The 24,861-nt window shown below is 46.0% G+C and overlaps 3 protein-coding genes across 3 annotated transcripts; 1 reads left to right on the top strand and 2 right to left on the bottom strand.

Moving 5' to 3' along the window:
- The first annotated feature begins 147 nt into the window (after window positions 1–147).
- Window positions 148–3,126, top strand: CCDC87 (coiled-coil domain containing 87). The gene has a single exon (XM_026716499.2). It carries the CDS (start codon window positions 196–198, stop codon window positions 2,788–2,790), a length of 2,595 nt encoding a protein of 864 aa, XP_026572284.1. The 5' UTR covers window positions 148–195; the 3' UTR covers window positions 2,791–3,126.
- Window positions 3,127–3,904: 778 nt separating this feature from the next.
- LOC113453399 (RNA-binding protein 4B-like) lies at window positions 3,905–13,131 on the bottom strand. The gene is made up of 4 exons (XM_087913611.1): window positions 13,021–13,131; window positions 11,167–11,589; window positions 6,611–7,268; window positions 3,905–4,528 (listed from the first exon to the last, which is right to left on the bottom strand). The coding sequence occupies exons 2-3, from the start codon at window positions 11,576–11,578 to the stop codon at window positions 6,619–6,621; spliced, it is 1,062 nt and encodes a 353-aa protein (XP_087769737.1). The 5' UTR covers window positions 11,579–11,589; window positions 13,021–13,131; the 3' UTR covers window positions 3,905–4,528; window positions 6,611–6,618.
- Window positions 13,132–14,681: 1,550 nt separating this feature from the next.
- On the bottom strand, window positions 14,682–23,331 carry LOC148124556 (RNA-binding protein 4B-like). Its single transcript, XM_087913612.1, is given in 5 exon segments — window positions 14,682–15,314; window positions 18,488–19,091; window positions 19,094–19,144; window positions 21,886–22,308; window positions 23,231–23,331. Coding segments are annotated over 3 exon segments (1,059 nt in total). The 5' UTR covers window positions 22,298–22,308; window positions 23,231–23,331; the 3' UTR covers window positions 14,682–15,314; window positions 18,488–18,495.
- Between the last annotated feature and the right edge of the window lie 1,530 nt (window positions 23,332–24,861).

Here is a 24,861-nt window from a genome sequence, read left to right on the forward strand (position 1 = left end):
ACCCGGACCGCTTTAAAGGTGACACACCTTTGCGCTAACCGGAAAGCCCTGCCGCGCTCACCGGCTTGGTTGTAAGAGGCGGACATGCGCAATGGAAATCGCGAGCGGAACTTGGGCGCAACGGTTTTAACGTTCCGCACGGACGGTTTTGGGCGCTGGACCACTCGGTTGTCAAGGCGACGCCGAAAGCCAGCCATGGCGTCCAGAGTGTCGCCTCCCAGGCGGTCGCTGTACCCGCTGGAGGACACGGGGAAGTGGATGCACCAGCTGCGCGAGCAGTATAAGCGCATCCTGACGCCGCTCTCGCTCTTCCCCACCACTTTTTCTCGACTCAAGCCTTCCCTGTCCGGCCCTTCTCTGGGCCCGCCAGAGGAGGAGGAGCTGCCGGTGCCCATCTCGCTCTCGGCCCTGATGCAGCTGGTGAAGGCCCGCTTGAAGCCGGGCCCTCAGGAGGCCAACGCCCACCCTCAGCACCTGCGGACCTTCCAGAATATCATCCTGACCGAGGTCAAGCACGCCCACAAGGACCTCCAGCACCTGCTGCACGACCCGGCCTTCAGCCCCGACACCAACCGGGAGCTGTACCAGCATCTCTTGACCTACCTCGGCCTGGTGTGCCAGCATCTCTTCCGCCACTATTTGGGCCTCATGGAGTGCTGCCGGCTGCGGCACATCTTCACTGATTGTGCCAACCTCATCCGCTTCTCGGCCCAGCTGGCTCTGGATTGCTCCAAGTTCCTCAACGTGGTGGCCGTGCGCCAGCGCCTGGTGTGGGAGATGAAGAGGCAGGTGGACCGCCCGACCGATTCGCCGACCAAACCCTCCAGCCCTTTTGGCCCCATGACCACCCATTCCTTGGGCAACCGCCTGGGCATCACCATCTCTTACTTCATCAGTTACATCCGGCCCCATATGCTGACGGAGAAAGAAAAAGTAGCCCAGGATTTGAAAGAGCTGGAGGAGTTACCCTTGCTGGACATGAGCAAAATAAAGAAGTTGAATCTACCCACGGCCAGGAAAGCCAATTTCCTCCAGCAAATGGCCTGCGTTGCCATCACACCACCTTGTCCTCGTGTGGGTTCACGCAACTGGTCTAGGCCTCAGATTCTCCCAGCCACTTCTGTCCTTCTCAAGTGCCAGTCTCTGCCTAATATGAGAGTAGGGAAGCTTTTAGCTGATGAACTTGGCATCCATTTGATCCCTCGCCGGATCAGCCCCGATCTGCTTTGTCGCTGCCCTGAATCCCCCGAAGTAGGCGAACTGAGGGGTCCAGCAGCCCTAGCCGAAGACCTTCAGAGGCTGGTCCGGGGCTCCCACTTGGAGAACACTGAGTGGAAAGGCGAGCAAGACGATTTAGATCTCCCTCCGCTCATTAGAGCGTTGACATGGAGCAAAGCCAACGAGAATCGCCAGCTGCAGTTGCAGAGAATGCTCAAGTCCCTGCACGAGGAAGAGTGTTTTGAGACGAAGCGGAGAAACACCATCATCGCCGCCCCAGCCTCGCATCCTCAGGCAGCGACAGTGAATGTCAGAATCCACGATAGGATGGTGGTGAAGACAGCTGATCTCCAGGTGTCTGAAAGACACTATTTGGAAAATGTGACGATGGATAGGTCTTTACCAATCTACAACCACCTCCTGGGAGAGATAACCCCTGCTACCATGAAGATACTGGACGCAAACCTTTCTACAGGAGAAGAAGTCAAGGAGATCTACAAGGAACTGATGAATACGATTCCTAAAGAGCACCTGAAGTTCGACCAAGGATCCTTGATAGAATGTCCTGCCACAAACCTGCCTCACGACTCCTGCTTTGCTTCCTCAACACTGACAAAGAGAAAAAGTGAGCAGATCATTAATACAGAGCTGAGTCAAATCCTCCCAGATGGGCCGTTTGTCCCAGAGGAAATGGTTGAGGCACCCCAATCCCCAAATCTAACCAAGAAGAAGCTGGCTTCAAAAGAATACGCATCTTGGCTCAAATGGTGGAAAGCCACATTTAACATCGATGATTACTTGAAATACATCAGCAACAACACCGCTGACTATCTGCCGGTCATATTTCATTTGTACAACCCTGAAGAAGACAGTAAAGAAGGGAAGGAGAGAGACATGCAGGCTGTGTTAAACGAGGATGAAGTGAAGAAGCAGAAAGTGAAGAGGAAACAGCTCAAAGCTGCAGAGCTTCAGTCTCAGAAATTGTTTCGCACCGGATTGTGGAATGTCAGCAGCACCCGGTTGGAGGACCTGGGAAGTTCTACTAGTGACGGGTTTGAAGAGTTCAATGTCCTACAGAGGAGGTTGGAAAGACTATGGACTGTCCTTCATTTCTCTGAACGGGAAAGGCTAGATATGGCCATTAAGTACAGCTCCAACCAGTATTACTTACTGCTTCCAGACATGCTGAATTCTTGGGAAGTTGCTGCCCAGTTTATCCAGGATAGGGAGCTCCTGCTGGCTGAAATAGAAGAGTTTGAGCAGACTGCTTCGGACCCCAACCGCTTGTTCAGCAAGGAGCTTGGCGCATTTGCCACCAGAAGGCAAGAGTCAAACCTGAGAAGCCAATTGCAGTCCGAGTTGGACCAGTACAACTTCGAACTCCGTTTGATTCTGAAACATATCAACGATGCCTTCAATGATATAGTGACTTTCAAGGGTCGCCCGTACCAAGACAAAATGGAGAGGGACACAGTGGAGATGCTTTATTGGCTGCAGCAGGAACGTCGGGCTGTAGTTTTGAGGAAAGCGGTCCAGAGGAAGCGCTCAGGAAGACTTTCCCCTCTTTTTTAGATTGGCTTCACTGTCTGGTGCCTTGGAAGCAGTCAGACAACTCTTTCCGCCTTCCGTTATGTCTCCCGCCCCCCCCATTTAGGAGGCTGAGAACAATGGAGGCAAGTGTCAAGTTAAAATCATTTTGATGGAAAAGTGAAACGAGTTTTTCCTTAGGTTCAAGGATGAGCTGGAGATACACAGATTAGACAGGTGATTGGAGACTAAGCTGACACCCTGCAAAATATCCCCAGGAAGAATAGCAAAACAGCAGTTGGTGCTTATGGCCTTTGCCTTCTTTGCCAATTTGTGTTTGCTGAGTTTTGTCTTTCATTAAAAACATGTTTCTGTTTCTCATGGTTTGAAAGCAGTGGCCTCTTTTTAAAGGTCTGGCTTAAATACCCATATTGGTTGGGCCAAGTCTCATAGCTTTGCTTTATTTCTCTATCCACATTGCCCTGTCTCCCTTTTGGGGTGCAATGGGTTCCACTGAATTGAGTCAGGTCAAGACACAGTAGTTGCAATGGGGAGTCAACTGTGATCAGTGGTAACCTTGCTTACCTGATTGATGGTCGGCTAATCCCAGTTCATTTGGAGAAGTACTCATGTATTTAATTAACAGTCCACCTTTATTAATTTTTTAAGTAACTCAAGGCAGCAAACATGTCTAATACCTTGGCAAGTAAGATGAATGGACTTCAACTCCTAAAATTCCCCAGCCAGCGCAGCTCTCTGGGAAATACTGGGAATTGAAGTCCACGCGCCTTAAAGTTGCCAAAACTGAGATAAACTCCTCTAACACTTTAATATGATTGAAGCTAAGCTGATTTTTCCCTTGGAGAAATCTTTACATGTGCAGAAACTGAAGGACAAAAACTAGCAGCAAGAACTGAAATCTAGTTTGTGCAGTTTTAAATATGAAATATCTTACGTTCTTTTTCTGTCAAAAAAACAAGCCCTCAAAAAAGCCTAATTCTGAATGGAAATGAATCCTAACCCGGGAAAATAACCTTTTTGAGCTTCTGGCTTTTGAAAAGGATCACACTCTACTCGGCTGCAAAATTGTAAAGCATGTTGACAATAGGCGAGCTCGTCCTTTCAAACCTGAATTGCACAACGCAGACACTTTCAAGGATCTGTTACAAATGTTTTATTTTATTGGAGAAGGGGGAAAAAGGAGAGAAATGTCAATTTCAAAAGAACAAAAAGTCACAGGTTAATAATATCCATAGCAAAAGGAAAACTTTCTACAGTCCAAATGCAGGCAGCTACCAAATATGACAATGTCTTCTCATAGTAGAAAAAAAGAAGGAACTGGAATTATTTTATTCCAAAATTGAGGGGAGGAGAAATTGCAAAATCGAACTGGAACAAATTGGCTCAAAGTTAGCCTTGGAAGGCCACGTATTTGTCTCTTGTTTATTCTGGGGTGTCCCTCTGTCTATGCTCAAAGTTAGACTGAGCTCGACCAAAGCCAAGGCCACAAGGCCAGTTATCAACAACCTTCTCTCCCCAATCCCTACAGCACTGCCCTCCCCTTCCCAATAATGCCTGGGGGGAGGGGGGGAGAGGAGGAATGTGTTGTTTCCTTTAAAACAGAACGGGGACTGGACTGTTAGTTGTCACTAAGCATTGCAGAGACACAGAATGTCCATTAGCGAGACCATGCTAAACACAAAATCGACACTTCGTGAAGCCTGGCATAGCTTTGACGTGAACGCGCCGCAGGAACCCGATGTCCAGCCCTCAAATAGCCTACCTGAAAAATAAAAGACACAGTTCATTTGCAGGCTCAGTGCTGGGGGCTGCCTAGAAAAGGAAAGGAAAGTGGCACTTTCTGTGGCTGAGCCCACCCACATTCCTTAGAGCAAGGGTCTTCCAACCACGGCAACTCTTCAGACTTGGGGACTCCAACTCCCAGAATTCCCCAGCCAGTGGCCAAAGCTTGGAGATCTATGCCTTAGAGCTTTAACTCAGGTGGGAAATTAAGCGGGAAGTGTATTTATTGGAGGCGGGAGGGGAAAGATTGTCAGAATATTAACCGCTTTTTTTGCACCTGTTCTGGAAGGATCCCTTCCTCCCTGGGACTATGGACCATCTTCAGGAGGAAGGCAGGGCAGGAAGGTGTTATTTTCAAGCTTAAAATAAAACATTCATTTCAACACAGACGTTAAGAGACGAGTACCTTCCCATTTGACTAGCAAGCCTCAGAGTGCGAATGTTCCCTCCTGTATTAGATGTTTCTAGGGCAACTCAAAGGAAAACAGTGGGATACTTAGCACTGGCTACTCACCTTCCCCAACCTTCAAAGTGCACCAAACTACATTTTTGGATGAAAGTCAGTCTAATGATGGCTCTTCTCAGGGAGACGGATATTACGGGACAGTGAGAGAAAACCCAGTGAAAACGCTGTAGGAAGTATTTTAACTACTGCAGGGGAAAGGAATCTACTCTTTGGAACTGTTGGGAAAGGACTGCAAGTAAACATTTGTTGCTTGGTCATAGGAAAAATGTGTAACATTACGTGAAAGGCCACCAAACACCCGGAAGAAAGTAACGCTAAGAATTTCTCAAGGGATGAGAATAACTAGAATGCTTTTCTTTTCTTTTAAAAAAAGAAGGGAACAGAATTTATGAGCCATTTAGGAAGAGAAAAGAATATCATCTTTCAGCAGAATTCAACCGTGGGGGTGAAGGGTGTCACCCAGTGAAAATAAATCACAGGCTTAAGGATAGGACAAAAACAAAGCAATCAAAGCATCATGAACACCAGAATGTGTGCTGAGGCCCACAAGCATCTGTGAATTTTTAAGAATTAGGACGTATTTGCAGAAGTGGCGAAATGAAGAGGTCCACCATTTCACGGATGGGAATTGCACTTCTGCTCGTAAAGCACCTGGTTCAGCCACTGGTAGGAGAAAATGGTCTGGATTGACTGATTCAAGTAACTAAGTGCCAAATTTGCATCTTTATCCCTTCAACTAGTAGGCATTTTCGGAAAAGCCACCAAAAAAGTCAAAATGGAACTTCTCTCAGGCCCAGGTGGGACTCAAGAGGCTACACACTGGGGCATCTTGTATAATCCAAACTTGCTCTTCGATTTCTAAGCAGCTTGGGTTAAAAGCCACTCCATCTTCCATCTTCTATTTGTAGGGGTGTAGTTGCTGCACCCTAATTTCAAGTTTTACGGTTGCCTAGTGGGAAACAGGCAAGGAGGAAGGATCGAGGCACCCACAGTGCTGAGAGCAGATTGCAATATATGGGACAATGGGAAGAGAAGAGGAAGGAGAAAAATAACAACGGGGAAAGCTTAGTCAGGATTTTAGGAATACAACAGCGGAATCCACTGTTCTTGGGCAAGACTTCCCTGAATCTGACTGCAACGAAGCACACAAGTAAGTAGGAACAAAACTCATTTGGGAATTAATATTCCGGGAAACTCTGAAATGGCCAAGGTTGGTAGTGCCTAGAGGTAAATCCTTGGTGTGAAGCAAAGTGAGATGTCCTGGACATGGCATGTCGGTTTGGCTCTCTGGGACACTCTGAACCACTCTCGTTTTGGAAGATTGCAGAACCATGTTTATAGCAAGGTGACGTTCCTAACTGGCATGGTTTGCCCCGGTCTATGGTGGTCTCTCTCTCAATTTCATCTCTCCCCACCAAGCAGCCTGGTCCATTCCTCGGCTGCTACGGCTTAAGAGCTGCGGATACCGGCAGGTTTCCTCCGAAGACCCACCCAGCCTCAGGCAGGTCCCCCCGTCTCACCAGCAGCGACACACCAATGCGCCATCCCCCTCCTCCTCCTCCTCCTCCAAGCCACTCATGAAAAAAACACTCTCACCTCGAGACTCAATACGCGGAGTATCGCAACCTGTCCGCGCCTGCGTCCCGCCCGAAACGCTGGACATCGTAGAGAGAGGATCGCGAGACGGGAGACAGCTGAACGCGCTCGTATCCGTACACGTCTCCAGCGGTGGAAGCCGCAGCGGCCGAGCGACGCAGAGGGCTTCTATCCCGGGTGTAAAAGGAGGACGTCGCAGCCACAGCAGCGACGGCTACCGCGGCTGCAGTTCCCGAGGTTGGCAGCATGGGCCTCTCGTAGGGGTCTAAGGTGGTAGAGAGGCGACTGGCCATGGCTGTGGCTTGCGAGTACTGGGCGTACTGGGAATACTGGGCCATGGTGTGCTCCGCATAAGTGTCGTATGCAGAGGCCCCATAGGCCGCAGCATTTCTCGCGCGATACCGTTTATAGTAATCCACCATTCCATAGGGGTCATCGTAATACATGGGATCCCCGTAGCCTGTAGGGTACGGGGTGCGCACCATTCCGTATTGCTCGCTATAAGGTTCGGTCAACTCAGCCACTTGCCCCGTGCGGTCTACCGGGCACTCTTTAGACCAGTGACCCTCCTTCCCACACCGGTAGCAGCCACTCTTGTCTCCCATCCCGGGCGCGGTCCTGAGACGGCTGGTGGACAACTGCACGCGCATTCGTTTGCCTTGAAGAAACAGACGCAAGAAGGGCAGCTATAAAGATTTGTTAAAGACAATTCAAAGCAAAAGCACAGCAGCTGTTATTTTTATATAAATTAAAAAAAAAAAAAAGGAAATCATCCACCATGACTCAGTGGGTCAAAGAGGGAAGCCAACAGCTGTTTAAGGACCCAATGCCTCTTCTGGTCTGGAGTGACCAGTGAGTTATACTCACGAAATGAAGCGTTTTGACAGCGAGAAACTGATTCTACCTACTTTTAAGGTATGTTTCATTCGTCTCTCTAATTTTAATGCTGGCCACTAAGCCCTGAAAATTTTTTGGTAGGCCCACAAAGCAAATGAGTGAATTGCAAATCAAAACCTGAGAATCTTGTTGGCCAGAATGCGATTTACTTCCGAGACACCTGTGGGGGTCATGCAGCTTCCTGTGTTTTCTAGGAACTCGGAAACAATCGGAGTTGCTGAATTTTAAAGGAATGATTCTTACACTTAAGCTAAACCGTTTTGAGGTTTATTTTCCCACTGTTCTTCCTTCCTTCTCCAGTTTGACTCTTCGGGAGGCATGGCAGTGCCCTGGCCTCACTCCTTTGCAGGCTGATGTGGGAGGATTCAGGCACCTTCCCTTTATTCTGTGGAACAGTCCTTGGAGACCTGGTGCTCCTGAGGGATGGAGCTACAAACACAAACACCAGTCCAGGCCCCTGCCTGTGCTTTCTTCATCCATGGTAGTCAAAGAGACCGAGGAAAGAGAGAAAAACCAAATGCCGCTCGTATCACTTTCTCCATCTACTTCAGACATCTAGAGAATCAGACTCTATCCTGGATCATTAAAAGACCTTGTTTTTAAATACCGATATTGTTGCTTCAGTTCTGAAATTCAACAATAGAGCATATAGGTAATCCTCAACTTACGGCCACAAATTGAGCCCAATTTTTTTGTTGCTACGTGAAACATTTGTCAATGTTGCCCCATTTTACGACTTCCCTTGCCACATTTGTTAAGGGAATCAATGCAGTTGTTAAATTAATAACTCAGTTGTTAAGTAAATCAGGCTTCCCCTTTGACTTAGTTTGTAAGGTCACAAAAAGGGACCACATGAGGTTGCAGAAATGTGAATCGGTTTCCAAGCGTCTGAATTTTGATCACATGACAAAGGGGATGCTACAATGGTTGTTTAAGTGTGGAAGGTCACAGATCACATTTTCAATACCGTAACTTTGAATGGTCGCTAAACAAACTGTTGTAAGTCAAGGATTACCTGCATTTGATACTGGTCTATATCAAATCAGTGAGACTTCATAAAATGCTATTAGCAAAAGAAAAAGTGTTACTAATGCACTAGCTAGGCCAAGGAAACATTTCCCTTAATTGTTCAGCTCCTTAATTCATCATAACAAAATGCTATGTTTTTATTCTTATTGCATTGAGGATTTTTTGACTTGTCAATTTTAGCCCAATTAAGGAATTACAGGGTCATAAAATGCAAAATTTTAGTGGAGTGGCCTTTTTTTTTTTCCTTTCTACAACCCTAATCCCTTTGATCGGAGTGGAATGGAGCTGGCCAGATGCCCTTCCTAACGCCTAAGCCGAGATCACAGCAGATATTTTTCTCTTTGCGTTCTGATAAACATCTGTTGCTACCTAGGACTGAACTCTCAATTTTCCAAGTGGGAGGTGAATGTCTTCACCTGTAGGCTACTGTGCTGCTCAGTGGGATGGCCATATAAATTGATTAAATAAATTTTGCAAAATTTCCAATGAACCAGCCTCAAGCCCATTTCTAGACTGCCACCAATCCGTCTCCTGATCACTCTATCATCAAACTATACTCAAGAATCTTCCAGGTAAATGAAAGGAAAATGAAATGATCAAAGTCCTTGAAATAATATTTGTGCTAACCAGTAGGAAACATTAAGAAACTGCCACTATGTGTCACCTACAAATGCCACCTCAAGTAAACATATCGGGGTGGGGTGGGATTTTTCCTAAAATACAGCCAAAGTTTGTTTTGTTTTAATGCATTTGCATCAATCTCTGTTGTGGATATTTAACAGCTGACCCCAACCCTATTAGGGTGCTAAACATTAACGGTTAACAACCTGGGCAGAAAGTGCTTTCAATTCTGCAATTTCTGAGACAGAAATTTTAAAAACAAATTGACTTGAAAAATATCTAAATGCAGGGCATTAGGAAACAGCGGAGGAGGAGGAGGAAAGAAGGCATCAAATCACAGCAAGGTGGGGGGTCAATCCAAAAGCAACAGGAGATCAATGGAGAGAAGGGTGGTTGAGGGTCCGGGATGGAGAAGGCTGGGTAATGTTGGCTACAGGGAACACCAGACAGGAGTACAAAGGCCGTGGGAATACAAGAAGCATGGAAGCCTTTCCACACATTTATTAATGAACAGACAGGAAATGGGAGGAGGGAAGAAAAGGAGATTAGGATCAAGATCCACTCCTTTGTCAGAGAGGCCACGAAAAACTGATTGATATACCTCAGTATCTCACCAGCTAACTGCCCTCATGTTTCTAAGCCAGGATGTGGTCTCGTGTGGGAGATGACCAGGCTGAGCCCGAGGGAGGAGTCAAACACATCATCAGTCTCTAGTCCCTTCACGCCCAAAACAGATATAAAGCCAGCCCATTTGAATTCGATTGACTCTTATCTACCGCCTACTTGCTTTGACTGTTAATAGCTCAGATTCTTATAGAGAGCTTTAGCGTGCAATAAAACCTATATATTCAATTGAACTGCCTGGACTCCTGATTTCCTGAGCTTGATATTCAGACTAGGTTGCCTGAGTCTAGTCATTATAGACTGTTGAAGATGGCTTAGCATCCCATGCAAGTCCAGCCAACTATGGTTTACTCAATAAACTACTCAAAATACCCCAAGGCCAAGCATCACATGACGCCAGTCACCAATCATAACAGCATTCCATTAAGCATTCAATGAATAGAAAGGATATTACCGTAGTAAAAAGAATGATTATTAATCTTACGGGCTTCAAAACTCTCATACAAAATTATTCCTAACCTTTTCAATCCCTAGTTGGACAAAACTGTATCTCCTTTCTATCAAGCAGCAAATCATATCTTTACTGAAATGCAAAAATGCAACCTTGCATTTTTTGGTTGCATCTACCTTGCAACCAAATACAGGTAGTCCATGACTTACAAACAAAATTGAACCCAAAATTGTTGTTGCTAAGTGAGACATTTGTTAAGGGAATGCAGTCCCATTTTACAACTTTCCTTGCCACAGCAGTTAAGTGAATCACTGCAGCTGTTAGTAGCACTATTGTTAAGTGAATCTAGCTTCACCATGACTCTGCTTGTCAGATCCCAAAAAGGTGATTGCCAAGGAAGGAGGGGCTGTAGTGGTATAGTGGTTAGGATGAAGTAGTGCAGGCTAATTCTGCAGACTGGCAAGCAGTTCGATGCTGACCATCTCAAGGATGACGTATTCCATCTTTCCGAGGTTGATAAAACAAAGATCCGGATTGTTGGGGGCAAGAGGCTGAGTCTGCAAATTGCTTAGAGAGGACTGTGAAGCAGTATATAAGTCTAAGTGCTAGTGCTGTTTCAATTTGGATCACATGACCACGGAGATGCTGCAGTAGTCATTAAGTGTGAAAAACCATCATAAGTCACTTTTTTCAGTGCTGTTGTCACTTTGGACAGTCACTAAATGAACTATTGTAAATCATGGACTATCTGTAACTGGCATCAGCTATCTGACTCAAGGATGGAAGTGAATTAGTAGACAACATTACCAGCTGTGCGCCCCCCCCCCCATGACCCTTGGGAGCTCTGAAAATAACCTCCTCTTGGGGAGGAAAGCCAGAAGGGGGACAAGTTTGGCTTCCAGCGTCCACGCCCCACCGCAGCCCCACTTCCCACCTTGGAATTCTGTGTTGTCGAGGCCTCTGATGGCCTCGACGGCATCCTCAGCTCTTTCCATATGCACAAAGGCATAATCTTTCACGATATCACACTCAAGCACGGGGCCGTATTCCTCAAACTTGGACCGCAGCTCCAGGTTTGTGCAGCTGGTGCTGATGTTGCCCACGTGCAGCTTGGTGGAAGCCTTGCTCTTGTTTTTGCTGGCTTCGACGTTGATGCAGACGCCGTGCAGCTTGTAGTGGTGCAGGTTGCGGATGGCGTCCTCGGCGGCCGTCTTGTCTTCAATGTGCACAAACCCATAATTCTTGATGATGTCACACTCCAGGACTCTGCCGTACTGCTCGAAAAGGGAGCGGATTTCCTGCTCGGTGGCTTCCCGGGGAAGGTTGCCGATGAAAAGTTTCACCATGGTGGCTGGAGCTGAGCAGAGGAGCAAAGAAGGAAGGGTTAGTTGGCTCTAAACCACCAAAATCGGACAATTCACCAGAAGGGGGAAAAACGGCCCAGAGATTCTATTGATCGAAGACAATTAAGTTTTGCTTGGTGAATCTCTTCAGCCTCTTCAAGCACTGATTTTCGGTGATCCTAACTGTGGAAGAAGCTGCCACCACTGTTAAAAAAAACCATCTGATTTAGCACAGTATGCAATCAGAATCCTAAATTGTCCACAAATCTCTCATGAGCATGCAGGAGATACCAGGAAAATACATGTAAAATACACAGGTTATTCTCTAAGTGGAGAGTGTGTGTGTATGTATATATGTGTGTATAGTATTTATAAGTGTGTGCGTAATATACCAGCACAAATTTATACGAGCAGAGGCCAGGATGTGTGCAGTATGTGCCTGCTTATATGTATGTATCTATATCCATATCTAATTATATATAAGTGGACAGAGATAGCATGTATGTATATGTATAATATATCAGCAGAACCTTGACCCAGCAGAGGCCATATTTGTAGTGTGTGTGTATGTGTACATATATATATATCTATATCTAATCTATATAGACAAATAGAGATAGTATGTATGTATATGTAATATGCCAGAAGAACTTTGTATGAGCAGAGCCATGGTGTTTGGGTGTTTGTATGTGTGTGTGTATAAGTATTTATCTCTATATTTCTACATCCATCCATCGGTATCTATCTACCAGTATCTACCTATCTACCTAGCCGTGATGTGTGGGGTATGCATGTGAGTGTATGTGTGTATATATATGTATCTATATTTCTATATCTATCTATGGAGAGAGACACAGTATGTATGTGTGTAATATAGCAGAACTTTGTATGAGCAGAGGCCATGGTGTTTGTGTGGGTGTGTGTACGTTTGTGTAAGTATTTTTCTCTATATTTCTATATCAATCTTTCTACCTGTATGTACATATATACATACATATACATATATACACATACACATACATTTAGCGAGTATGCATCTGTGTATGTTTGTGTGTAATGCACCAGCTGAGCAAAAGCCATGATGTGTGGTGTGTGTACCTATGAATAAAGATAGATAGATAGATAGATAGATAGATAGATAGATAGATAGATAGATAGATAGATAGATAGATAGAATGCATATTTGTGTGTTTGTGTAATATACCAGCCGAACTCTGTACGAGCAGAGGCCATGGTTGTGTATCCCTGTGTGGAGTGTATGGCTGTGGGCGTGTTTCTATTCTATGTGCGCCCTCAGTCTTAGTTTCAGAAAATATTGTCTTAAATCGGGGCAGAAGGCCAAAGCCTCCGCTTTGCATGCAGACCTCCGCGAGCTGAGTCCCTCCACCACGCACTTTCCCCCGCCGCCCGTTTTTTCCACCCGCCCAGCCCGGCCCCTCACCAACCTCAGCAGCAGCCCTCAGCACAAAATGGCAGCGGCGGCGGCGGCGGCGGCGGCAACTAAACTTCACCTCCTCCTCCTCCAAGGTCTTGGCCCGCCTCCTCCTCCTTTTCCGTTGGGCTCCGATTGGTTCCGTCGAGTGACGCCGGGGAGTACGAATGGCCAAAGCGGAAAGTGTCTAGAAGACGGGTACCCAATCAGCTCAACGTCTTTAGCAAAGTCCCAAGGCGATTGGCTATTTTTGGTCCTCATGGTTTTTAAAGCAGTGGCCTCTTTCTTAAAGGTGACTGTGGCTTAGACCAGGTGTCTCCCAACCTGAGGAATTTTGGGAGTTGAAGTCCACAGGTCTTAAAGTTGCCAAGGTTGGAGACCCCCGGCTCAGACATCCATATTGGTTGGGCAAAGGCTCATAGCCTTGTTTTATTTTTGTATCCATATTGCCCCGCCTCCCTTTTGGGGTGTAATGGGTTTGCCCTTCCACTGAATTGAGTCAGTTCAAGACATAGCAGTTGCATTGGCGAGTTGAATAGAATAGAATAGAATAGAATAGAATAGAATAGAACAGAACAGATGTTGGAAGGAATAGAATAGAAAAGAATAGAATAGGAATAGTGTGATTGGACACACAAGGAATTTGTCTTGGTGCAAATGCTCTCAGTGTACATAAAAGAAGAGATATATTCATGAAAAATCATAAGGTACAACACTTAATAATAGTCATAGGGTACAATAAGCAATCAAATCATACTAGGGAAGTCAATAATAATCGTAAGGATACAAACAAAAAGGTCGTACAGTCATAAGTGGGAGGGGATGGGTGAAAGGAAGGATGGGAGGATTAATAGTAATAGTAGTGCAGACTTTCTAAATAGTTGGACAGTGTTGAGGGAATTGTTTAGCAGTGATGGTGTTTGGGGAAAATACTGTTTTTGTGTCTAGTTGTTCTGGTGTGTAGTGCTTTATAGCATCATTTTGAGGGTAGGAGTTGAAATAGTTTATGTCCGGGATGTGAGGGGTCTGTATTTTCACAGCTTTTTTTTTTTTTTGACTCATGCAGTATACAGGTCCTCGATGGCAGATCAGTGGTAAACTTGGTTACTTGGTTGGTTGGCTAAACCCAGTTCACTTGGTGAAGTGCTCATTATCTATTTAATAGTCCACCTTCATTAATTTTATAAGTACCTCAAGGCAGCAAACATGCCTAATACCTTGGCAAGTTTAAGACGAATGGACTATCTGTCTGGGAAATCATGGGACTTGAAATCCATGAGTCTTAAAGTTGCCAAAATTGAGATAAACTCCTCTAACACTTTAATATGACTGAACCTAAGCTGATTTTTCCTTTCAAAAATAGATATTTTGGAGAAATCTTCACATGTGCAGAAACTGAGGGATAAAAACCAGCAGCAAGAGCTCAAATCTAGTTTGTGAAGTTTGAATTATGAAACATTTTACATAATCTAAAAAAAACCCTCAAAAAAGCCTAATTCTGAATGGAAATGAATCCTAACCCGGGAAAATAAACTTTAAAGCTTCTGGCTCTTGAAAAGGATCACATTCTTCCCAGCAGCCCATTTTACTCAGCTGCAAAATTGTAAAGCGTGTTGACAATAGGCGAGCTCGTCCTTTCAAACCTGAATTGCACAACGCACACACTTTCAAGGATCTGTTAAAAATGTTTTATTTTATTGGAGAAGGGGGAAAAAGGAGAGAAATGTCAATTTCAAAAGAACAAAAAGTCACAGGTTAATAATATCCATAGCAAAAGGAAAGCTTTCTATAGTCCAAATGCAGGCAGCTACCAAATATGACAATGTCTTCGCATAATAGAAAAAAAGAAGGAACTGGAATTATTTTATTCCAAAATTGAGCCTACATAGGGGAGGAGAAATTGCAAAATCGAACTGGAACAAATTGGCTCAAAGTTAGCCTTGGAAGGCCACGTATTTGTCTCTTCTTTATTCTGGGGTGTCCCTCTGTCTATACTCAGTTAGACTGAGCTCGGCCAAAGCCAAGGGCACAAGGCCAGTTATCAACAACCTTCTCTCCCCAATCCCTATAGCCGTCCCCTCCCCTCTTACCAATAATGCCTGGGGGGAAGGGGGGAGAGGAGGAATGTGTTGTTTCCTTTAAAACAGAACGGGGACCGGACTGTTAGTTGTCACTAAGCGGCGCTGAGACACAGAATTTCCATTAGCGAGACCATGCTAAACACAAAATCGACACTTCGTGAAGCCTGGCATAGCTTTGACGTGAACGCGCCGCAGGAACCCGATGTCCAGCCCTCAAATAGCCTACCTGAAAAATAAAAGACACAGTTCATTTGCAGGCTCAGTGCCTAGAAAAGGAAAGGAAAACGGCACTTTCCGTGGCTGAGCCCACCCACATTCCTTAGAGCAAGGGTCTTCCAACCTCGGCAACTCTTCAGACTTGGGGACTCCAACTCCTAGAATTCCCCAGCCAGTGGCCAAAGCTTGGAGATCTATGCCTTAGAGCAGGGGTCCCCAACCACCAGGCCGTGGACTGGTACCGGTCCATGGAACATTTCCTACTGGGCCACCGGTTTGCTGGGCGCCGCCATCTTGTTTGACGAGAAAGTGCTTCCGGGTGAGCTTTTCCGTTTGGAAATCGGCGTTTGGGTCCTGAAGGAATCCTCGCGCCTTAGTTTCATCGAAGGGGGGGGGCTTCAAATGAAACTAAGGCGTGAGGATTCTTTCAGCCCCCAAGGCAAGGCGAGCCGAGTGACCGTCCCGAAGCGAAGCCCACCGACAAAGGTACAAAGGAGGAGTCGAAGGTGGCGGGGAGAAGCGGGGGACGGCTGGCTGGCCGGTCGCTTGGCTCGCCTTGCCTTGTCATGCGTGCTGATGCCGGTACCGGGCCGTGGATCATTTTTTGATGCTGGTACCGGGCCGTGGCACAAAAAAGGTTGGGGACCACTGCCTTAGAGCTTTAACTCAGGTGGGAAATTAAGCGGGAAGTGTACTTGATTGGAGGCGGGAGGGGAAAGATTGTCAAAATATTAACCGCTTTTTTTGCACCTGTTCTGGAAGGATCCCTTCCTCCCTGGGACTATGGACCATCTTCAGGAGGAAGGCAGAGCAGGAAGGTGTTATTTTCAAGCTTAAAATAAAACATTCATTTCAACACAGACGTTAAGAGATGAGTATTTGACCTGGCTGCTAAATGAATCACTATGTCAACTCCTAAAACATTCCTATGCTTGTTTCCCAGTTGCCATAAGCAGGAGTGGGGGGAAAACTGAAGGAGCAGATCGCCAAATATAAACCAGAAGTACATTCCACGCTTATCTTAAAAAGATTGTAGCCGAGGCACCTGACCTTCTGCCTGGGGAAAATCCTTCATTGGAGAACGTGATTGATGACACCTACCCCTTAATGTTGGAGAAACTGATTGATGGTACACCCAGGGGAGACGGGAAACAGGGTCAGAGGTTACCATAAATTGTTTGTGTCAGAGTTGGCTTCATTCTGGTTAATGCTGGACATGTTTCTCCTAATAAATCTTCTGGATACTTTTGAAACTTGGCTCGAGGCTGATTTAATTATGGCAATCACTGGAATCCTAACACACTACAGTTGTTAAAACATGAAAGCGGCAAAAAAACATAAACTGGCTTCCCCGTTGACTCTACTTGTCAGAAGGTCCCATGACAATTCCAGGATGCCGACAACAATCGTAAACACAGGTGGTTGCCAAGCACCCAAAGTCTGATCATGTGACCATGAGGATAAGACAACAGTCCTAAGTGTGAAAACTGGTAGTAAGTCACTTTTCTCAGTGCTGTCGTAACTCCGGTCATTAAATGAATGGCTGTAAATCAAGGACTACCTGTAATCCTGGTCAACTTTTCACCAAAAATGCCACAAAAATCACAAAACGTTGATTGTTCCTCTGTGGCAAGTCAAAGTGAATCAGTGGGATACTCAGCACTGGCTACTCACCTTCCCCAACCTTCAAAGTGCACAAAACTACATTTTTGGATGAAAGTCAGTCTAATGAGGGAGACGGATATTACGGGACAGTGAGAGAAAACCCAGTGAAAACGCTGTAGGAAGTATTTTAACTACTGCAGGGGAAAGGAATCTACTCTTTGGAACTGTTGGGAAAGGACTGCAAGTAAACTTTCGTTGCTTGGTCATAGGAAAAATGTGTAAAATTACGTGAAAGGCCACCAAACACCCAGAAGAAAGTAACGCTAAGAATTTCTCAAGGGATGAGAATAACTAGAATGCTTTTCTTTTCTTTTAAAAAAAGAAGGGAACAGAATTTATGAGCCATTTAGGAAGAGAAAAGAATATCATCTTTCAGCAGAATTCAACCGTGGGGGTGAAGGGTGTCACCCAGTGAAAATAAATCACAGGCTTAAGGATAGGACAAAAACAAAGCAATCAAAGCATCATGAACACCAGAATGTGTGCTGAGGCCCACAAGCATCTGTGAATTTTTAAGAATTAGGACATATTTGCAGAAGTGGCGAAATGAAGAGGTCCACCATTTCATGGATGGGAATTGCACTTCTGCTCGTAAAGCACCTGGTTCAGCCACTGGTAGGAGAAAATGGTCTGGATTGACTGATTCAAGTAACTAAGTGCCAAATTTGCATCTTTATCCCTTCAACTAGTAGGCATTTTCGGAAGGGCCACCAAAAAAGTCAAAATGGAACTTCTCTCAGGCCCAGGTGGGACTCAAGAGGCTACACACTGGGGCATCTTGTGTAATCCAAACTTGCTCTTCGATTTCTAAGCAGCTTTGGTTAAAAGCCACTCCATCTTCTATTTGTAGGGGTGTAGTTGCTGCACCCTAATTTCAAATTTTACGGTTGCCTAGTGGGAAACAGGCAAGGAGGAAGGATCGAGGCACCCACAGTGCTGAGAGCAGATTGCAATATATGGGACAATGGGAAGAGAAGAGGAAGGAGAAAAATAACAACGGGGAAAGCTTAGTCAGGATTTTAGGAATACAACAGCGGAATCCACTGTTCTTGGGCAAGACTTCCCTGAATCTGACTGCAACGAAGCACAAAAGTAGGAACAAAACTCATTTGGGAACTAATATTCCAGGAAACTCTGAAATGGCCAAGGTTGGTAGTGCCTAGAGGTAAATCCTTGGTGTGAAGCAAAGTGAGATGTCCTGGACATGGCATGTCGGTTTGGCTCTCTGGGACACTCTGAACCACTCTCGTTTTGGAAGATTGCAGAACCATGTTTATAGCAAGGTGACGTTCCTAATTGGCATGGTTTGCCCTGGTCTATGGTGGTCTCTCTCTCAATTTCATCTCTCCCCACCAAGCAGCCTGGTCCGTTCCTCGGCTGCTATGGCTTAAGAGCTGCAGATTTCCTCCGAAGACCCACCCAGCCTCAGGCAGGTCCCCCCGTCTCACCAGCAGCGACACACCAATGCGCCATCCCCCTCCTCCTCCTCCAAGCCACTCATGAAAAAAGCACTCTCACCTCGAGACTCAATACGCGGAGTATCGCAACCTGTCCGCGCCTGCATCCCACCCGAAACGCTGGACATCGTAGAGAGAGGATCGCGAGACGGGAGACAGCTGAACGCGCTCGTATCCGTACACGTCTCCAGCGGTGGAAGCCGCAGCGGCCGAGCGACGCAGAGGGCTTCTATCCCGGGTGTAAAAGGAGGACGTCGCGGCCACAGCAGCGACGGCTACCGCGGCTGCAGTTCCCGAGGTTGGCAGCAGGGGCCTCTCGTAGGGGTCTAAGGTGGTAGAGAGGCGACTGGCCATGTCTGTGGCTTGCGAGTACTGGGCGTACTGGGAATACTGGGCCATGGTGTGCTCCGCATAAGTGTCGTATGCAGAAGCCCCATAGGCCGCAGCGTTTCTCGCGCGATACCGTTTATAGTAATCCGCCATTCCATAGGGGTCATCGTAATACATGGGATCCCCGTAGCCTGTAGGGTACGGGGTGCGCACCATTCCGTATTGCTCGCTATAAGGTTCGGTCAACTCAGCCACTTGCCCCGTGCGGTCTACCGGGCACTCTTTAGACCAGTGACCCTCCTTCCCACACCGGTAGCAGCCACTCTTGTCTCCCATCCCGGCGCGGTCCTGAGACGGCTGGTGGACAACTGCACGCGCATTCGTTTGCCTTGAAGAAACAGACGCAAGAAGGGCAGCTATAAAGATTTGTTAAAGACAATTCAAAGCAAAAGCACAGCAGCTCAGTTATTTTTATATAAATTTAAAAAAAAAAAAAAAAACAGGAAATCATCCACCATGACTCAGTGGGTCAGAGGGAAGCCAACAGCTGTTTAAGGACCCAATGCCTCTCCTGGTCCGGAGTGACCAGTGAGTTATACTCACGAAATGAAGCGTTTTGACAGCGAGAAACCGACTCTACCTACTTTTAAGGTATGTTTCATTTGTCTCTCTAATTTGATGCTGGCCACTAAGCCCTGAAAATATTTTGGTAGGCCCACAAAGCAAATGAGTGAATTGCAAATCAAAACCTGAGAATCTTGTTGGCCAGAATGCGATTTACTTCCGAGACACCTGTGTGGGTCATGCAGCTTCCTGTGTTTTCTAGGAACTCGGAAACAATCGGAGTTGCTGAATTTTAAAGGAATGATTCTTACACTTAAGCTAAACCGTTTTGAGGTTTATTTTCCCACTGTTCTTCCTTCCTTCTCCAGTTTGACTCTTCGGGAGGCATGGCAGTGCCCTGGCCTCACTCCTTTGCAGGCTGATGTGGGAGGATTCAGGCACCTTCCCTTTATTCTGTGGAACAGTCCTTGGAGACCTGGTGCTCCTGAGGGATGGAGCTACAAACACAAACACCAGTCCAGGCCCCTGCCTGTGCTTTCTTCATCCATGGTAGTCAAAGAGACCGAGGAAAGAGAGAAAAACCAAATGCCGCTCGTATCACTTTCTCCATCTACTTCAGACATCTAGAGAATCAGACTCTATCCTGGATCATTAAAAGACCTTGTTTTTAAATACCGATATTGTTGCTTCAGTTCTGAAATTCAACAATAGAGCATATAGGTAATCCTCAACTTACGGCCACAAATTGAGCCCAATTTTTTGTTGCTACGTGAAACATTTGTTAAGTCAATGTTGCCCCATTTTACGACTTCCCTTGCCACATTTGTTAAGGGAATCGTTGCAGTTGTTAAATTAATAACTCAGTTGTTAAGTGAATCAGGCTTCCTCTTTGACTTAGTTTGTAAGGTCGCAAAAAGGGACCACATGAGGTTGCAGAAATGTGAATCGGTTTCCAAGCGTCTGAATTTTGATCACATGACAAAGGGGATGCTACAATGGTTGTTTAAGTGTGGAAGGTCACAGATCACATTTTCAATGCCGTAACTTTGAATGGTCGCTAAACTGTTGTAAGTCAAGGATTACCTGCATTTGAGACTTGCCTGTATCAAATCAATGAGACTTCATAAAATGCTATTAGCAGAAAGGTAGATAAATGCACTAGCTAGACCAAGGAAGTATTTCCCTTGTTTAAATGCTTAAATGCAGGGCATTAGGAAACAGCAGAGGAGGAGGAGGAAAGAAGGCATCAAATCACAGCAAGGTGGGGGGTCAATCCAAAAGCAACAGGAGATCAATGGAGAGAAGGGTGGTTGAGGGTCCGGGATGGAGAAGGCTGGGTAATGTTGGCTACAGGGAACACCAGACAGGAGTACAAAGGCCGTGGGAATACAAGAAGCATGGAAGCCTTTCCACACATTTATTAATGAACAGACAGGAAATGGGAGGAGGGAAGAAAAGGAGATTAGGATCAAGATCCACTCCTTTGTCAGAGAGGCCACAAAAAACTGATTGATATACCTCAATATCTCACCAGCTAACTGCCCTCATGTTTCTAAGCCAGGATGTGGTCTCGTGTGGGAGATGACCAGGCTGAGCCCGAGGGAGGAGTCAAACACATCATCAGTCTCTAGTCCCTTCACGCCCAAAACAGATATAAAGCCAGCCCATTTGAATTCGATTGACTCTTATCTACCGCCTACTTGCTTTGACTGTTAATAGCTCAGATTCTTGTAGAGAGCTTTAGCGTGCAATAAAACCTACATATTCAATTGAACTGCCTGGACTCCTGATTTCTTGAGCTAGATATTCAGACTAGGTTGCCTGAATCTAGTCATTATAGACTGTTGAAGATGGCTTAGCATCCCATGCAAGTCCAGCCAACTATGGTTTACTCAATAAACTCTGCTCATAATATCCCAAGGCCAAGCATCACATGACGCCAACCACTAATTGAAACAACTTGGATCAACCACCCTGCATATTTTTTATCAATAAAATCAACGGCAGGTGTAAGTACAGACAATTTCTATGGTGTTGCTTCTTCTAATAGGTTTTTAAAAAAGCAAGGACAATAAATATGTCCTTTCTCCTTTCCACTCTAATGAAGTAGAGGAACAAGGTGGATAACCTACAAACCTGGAAAGCCTTTGAATTTTAAGTCTTTTTCTAATTTATTTGCTGCATCCAGTGCTATAGTATTTCTATAATTTACATTGGTTTTAGTTGCCTTATCGTAATGGCATTCCGTTAAGCATTCAAGGAACAGAAAGGATATTATCGTAGTTAAGAGAACGATTATTAATCGATCGTAAGTCACTTTTTTCAGTGCTGTTGTAACTTTGGACAGTCACTAAATGAACCATTGTAAATCATGGACTATCTGTAACTGGCATCAGCTATCTGACTCAAGGATGGAAGTGAATTAGTAGACATTACCAGCTGTGCGCCCCCTTCCCCCCATGACCCTTGGGAGCTCTGAAAATAACCTCCTCTTGGGGAGGAAAGCCAGAAGGGGGACAAGTTTGGCTTCCAGCTTCCACGCCCCACCCTAGCCCCACTTCCCACCTTGGAATTCTGTGTTGTCGAGGCCTCTGATGGCCTCGACGGCATCCTCAGCTCTTTCCATGTGCACAAAGGCATAATCTTTCACGATATCACACTCAAGCACGGGGCCGTATTCCTCAAACTTGGACCGCAGCTCCAGGTTTGTGCAGCTGGTGCTGATGTTGCCCACGTGCAGCTTGGTGGAAGCCTTGCTCTTGTTTTTGCTGGCTTCGACGTTGATGCAGACGCCGTGCAGCTTGTAGTGGTGCAGGTTGCGGATGGCATCCTCGGCGGCCGTCTTGTCTTCAATGTGCACAAACCCATAATTCTTGACGATGTCACACTCCAGGACTCGGCCGTACTGCTCGAAAAGGGAGCGGATTTCCTGCTCGGTGGCTTCCCGGGGAAGGTTGCCGATGAAAAGTTTCACCATGGTGGCTGGAGCTGAGCAGGGGAGCAAAGAAGGAAGGGTTAGTTGGCTCTAAACCACCGAAATCGAACATCAATGGACAATTCGCCAGAAGGGGGAAAAACGGCCCAGAGATTCTATTAACCGAAGACAATTAAGTTTTGCTTGGTGAATCTCTTCAGCCTCTTCAAGCACTGATTTTCAGTGATCCTAACTCTGTGGAAGAAGCTGCCACCACTGTTTGCAGGAGATACCAGGAAAATATAGGTATAATATACAGGTTGTTCTGTAATTGGGTTATGTCTGTGTCTGTGTATTTATATGTGTGTATAGTATTTATAAGTGTATGTAATATATCAGAATTTTGTATGAGCAGAGGCCATGCGTGTGGTGTCTGTGTGTATGTATCATATATATACACACATACACCACACATGACATTTAATCTATATCTATCGTATCATTTAATCTCATCTATCTATAGAGACTGTATGTATATGCATGTGTGTGTCATATATCAGAACTTGGACAAGCAGAGGCTATGGTTTATGCATGTGTGCATATGTACGTATCTATATATCTATCACTCTATCTATAGAAAAATTATGTATGTGTGTGTAATATACCAGAACTTTGTTCGAGCGGAGGCCATGAGGTGTGTGTGCATGTATCTCTATATTTCTGTATCTATCTATAGATAGTGTGTGTGTTTGTATGTTTGTGTAATATACCAGCCGAACTCTGTACGAGCAGAGGCCATGGTTGTGTAAGCTTGTGTGGAATGTATGGCTGAGGGCGTGTTTCTATTCTATGTGCGCCCTCAGCCTTAGTTTCAGAAAATATTGGTCTTAGTCGAGGCAGAAGGCCAAAGCCTCCGCTTTGCATGCAGGCCTCCGCGAGGTGAGTCCCTCCACCACGCACTTTCCCCCGCCGCCCGCTTCTTCCACTTTTACAAACCTCAGCACAAAATGGCAGCGGCGGCGGCGGCAACTAAACTTCACCTCCTTCTCCACCTCCTTTTCTCCTGGGTTCTGATTGGTTCCGTCGAGAGACGCCGGCCAGTACGAATGGCCAGAGCGGAAAGTGTCTGGAAAACGGGTACCCAATCAGCTCGTCGACTATAGCAACTTCCAAAGGCGATTGGCTATCGTCTTGTATGAGGCGATGGGAAATGACCCTGCCTTTGCTTGCGTTGTACATCAACCCTTCGGCCAATCGTGTTAGGCGAAGGAATGTCAACACTTGCCGGAAGTCAGCCGGAAAAGGTGGTAATAAATCCGAGGACGGGGAATATAATTGGTCATTCGAAGTTTGACACCTTTTTAAGAAAGGCCGAAAGTTAACCAGTGCCGAAGGAAGGGCGAAGGGGGAGAAAGACAAAACCGGAAGGGGAGGAGTTAGGCCAGTCTCTTCCATTCGAGCAGATGCGGGGGGGAGGCAGACTGTCCCATGCGAGAGGATCTGGGGGTGGGGGGACAGACTGTTCAAGGGGGAGCGAAGAGGAGGAACTGGACGGTTCCATTATGAATTTTTTAAAAGGGGTGGACGAAGCCCTAATCGGAACGATCCACAAGGAAGAGCAGGGGGTGGGGGGGAAGGTTATGGGTGTGTTCCTGGGTGAAAAGGAAGTTTCTTTATATGCATTCGTTGAATAATTATTTATTACTCTTTTCTCCCCATCCCAACAAGCATCCCACTTATTCTCACAACAACCCTGTGAGGTAGGCAAATAAGAAGCACTCACTCCATAAGTCTTTTGGCTGAAGGAGACTTGGAAGCCTGGCTTCTCAGCCCTTCTCTAATGCAGGGGTCTCCAACCTTGGCAACTTGAAGCGTGGTAGGACTTCAACTCCCAGAACCACGCTGGCTGGAATTCTGAGTTGCCACACTCAAGTGCCAGGTGGAGACCTACTCTAATCTAAGGGGTATCCACCCTCAGCAACTTTTAAGACAGGTGGACTTCAATTCTCAGAATTCCTCAGCCAGCCATGGGGAATTCTGGGAGTTGAAATCCACCAGTCTTAAAAGTTGCCAAGGGTGGATACCCTTTTTTTACTGGTTTTGACTGGGATATCATAAAAGTTCTTGGAAAAGGCTGGGAAATTATGTTATCCCCACTTCTCTACAGCCCTATTATAATTCAAGCAACAAACCAACAGGTGAAGCTCTTCAAAGGAAAATAAACTTAAGAATCAGGCTGGTTGGATGGGGGACCACCAGGCAAAGTTGGAGGGGGGAAAATTCTTCTAACCAATATTTGTCTAGAGCCGTGATGGCAAACCTATAGCACGTGTCCCACAGGTGGCACACAGAGCCATTTTGTGCAGGCACATGAGACCCAAACTTACCTGCACTGCGTATGCACGCACCTCCCAGCTGGTTTGTGGCCCATTTGAGGCCTTTTTCGGCTTCCCAGGGACTCGAGGGAAGCCTCTGCAGCCTTTGGAGGCCAAAAAACAGGCCCATTTTCATCACCTCCGATATTTGGAGGCCAAAAAACAGGCCCATTTTTCAGCCTCCAAAGGCTGCAGAGGCTTCCCTCAAGGCTCTGGGAGGCCAAAAAAGGCCTCAAACGTGCCAAAAATCAT

Source organism: Pseudonaja textilis, chromosome 16 (genome assembly GCF_049901715.1).
Source record: "Pseudonaja textilis isolate UNSWEBS1 chromosome 16, rPseTex1.2, whole genome shotgun sequence".
Classification (NCBI taxonomy): Eukaryota; Metazoa; Chordata; class Lepidosauria; order Squamata; family Elapidae; genus Pseudonaja; species Pseudonaja textilis.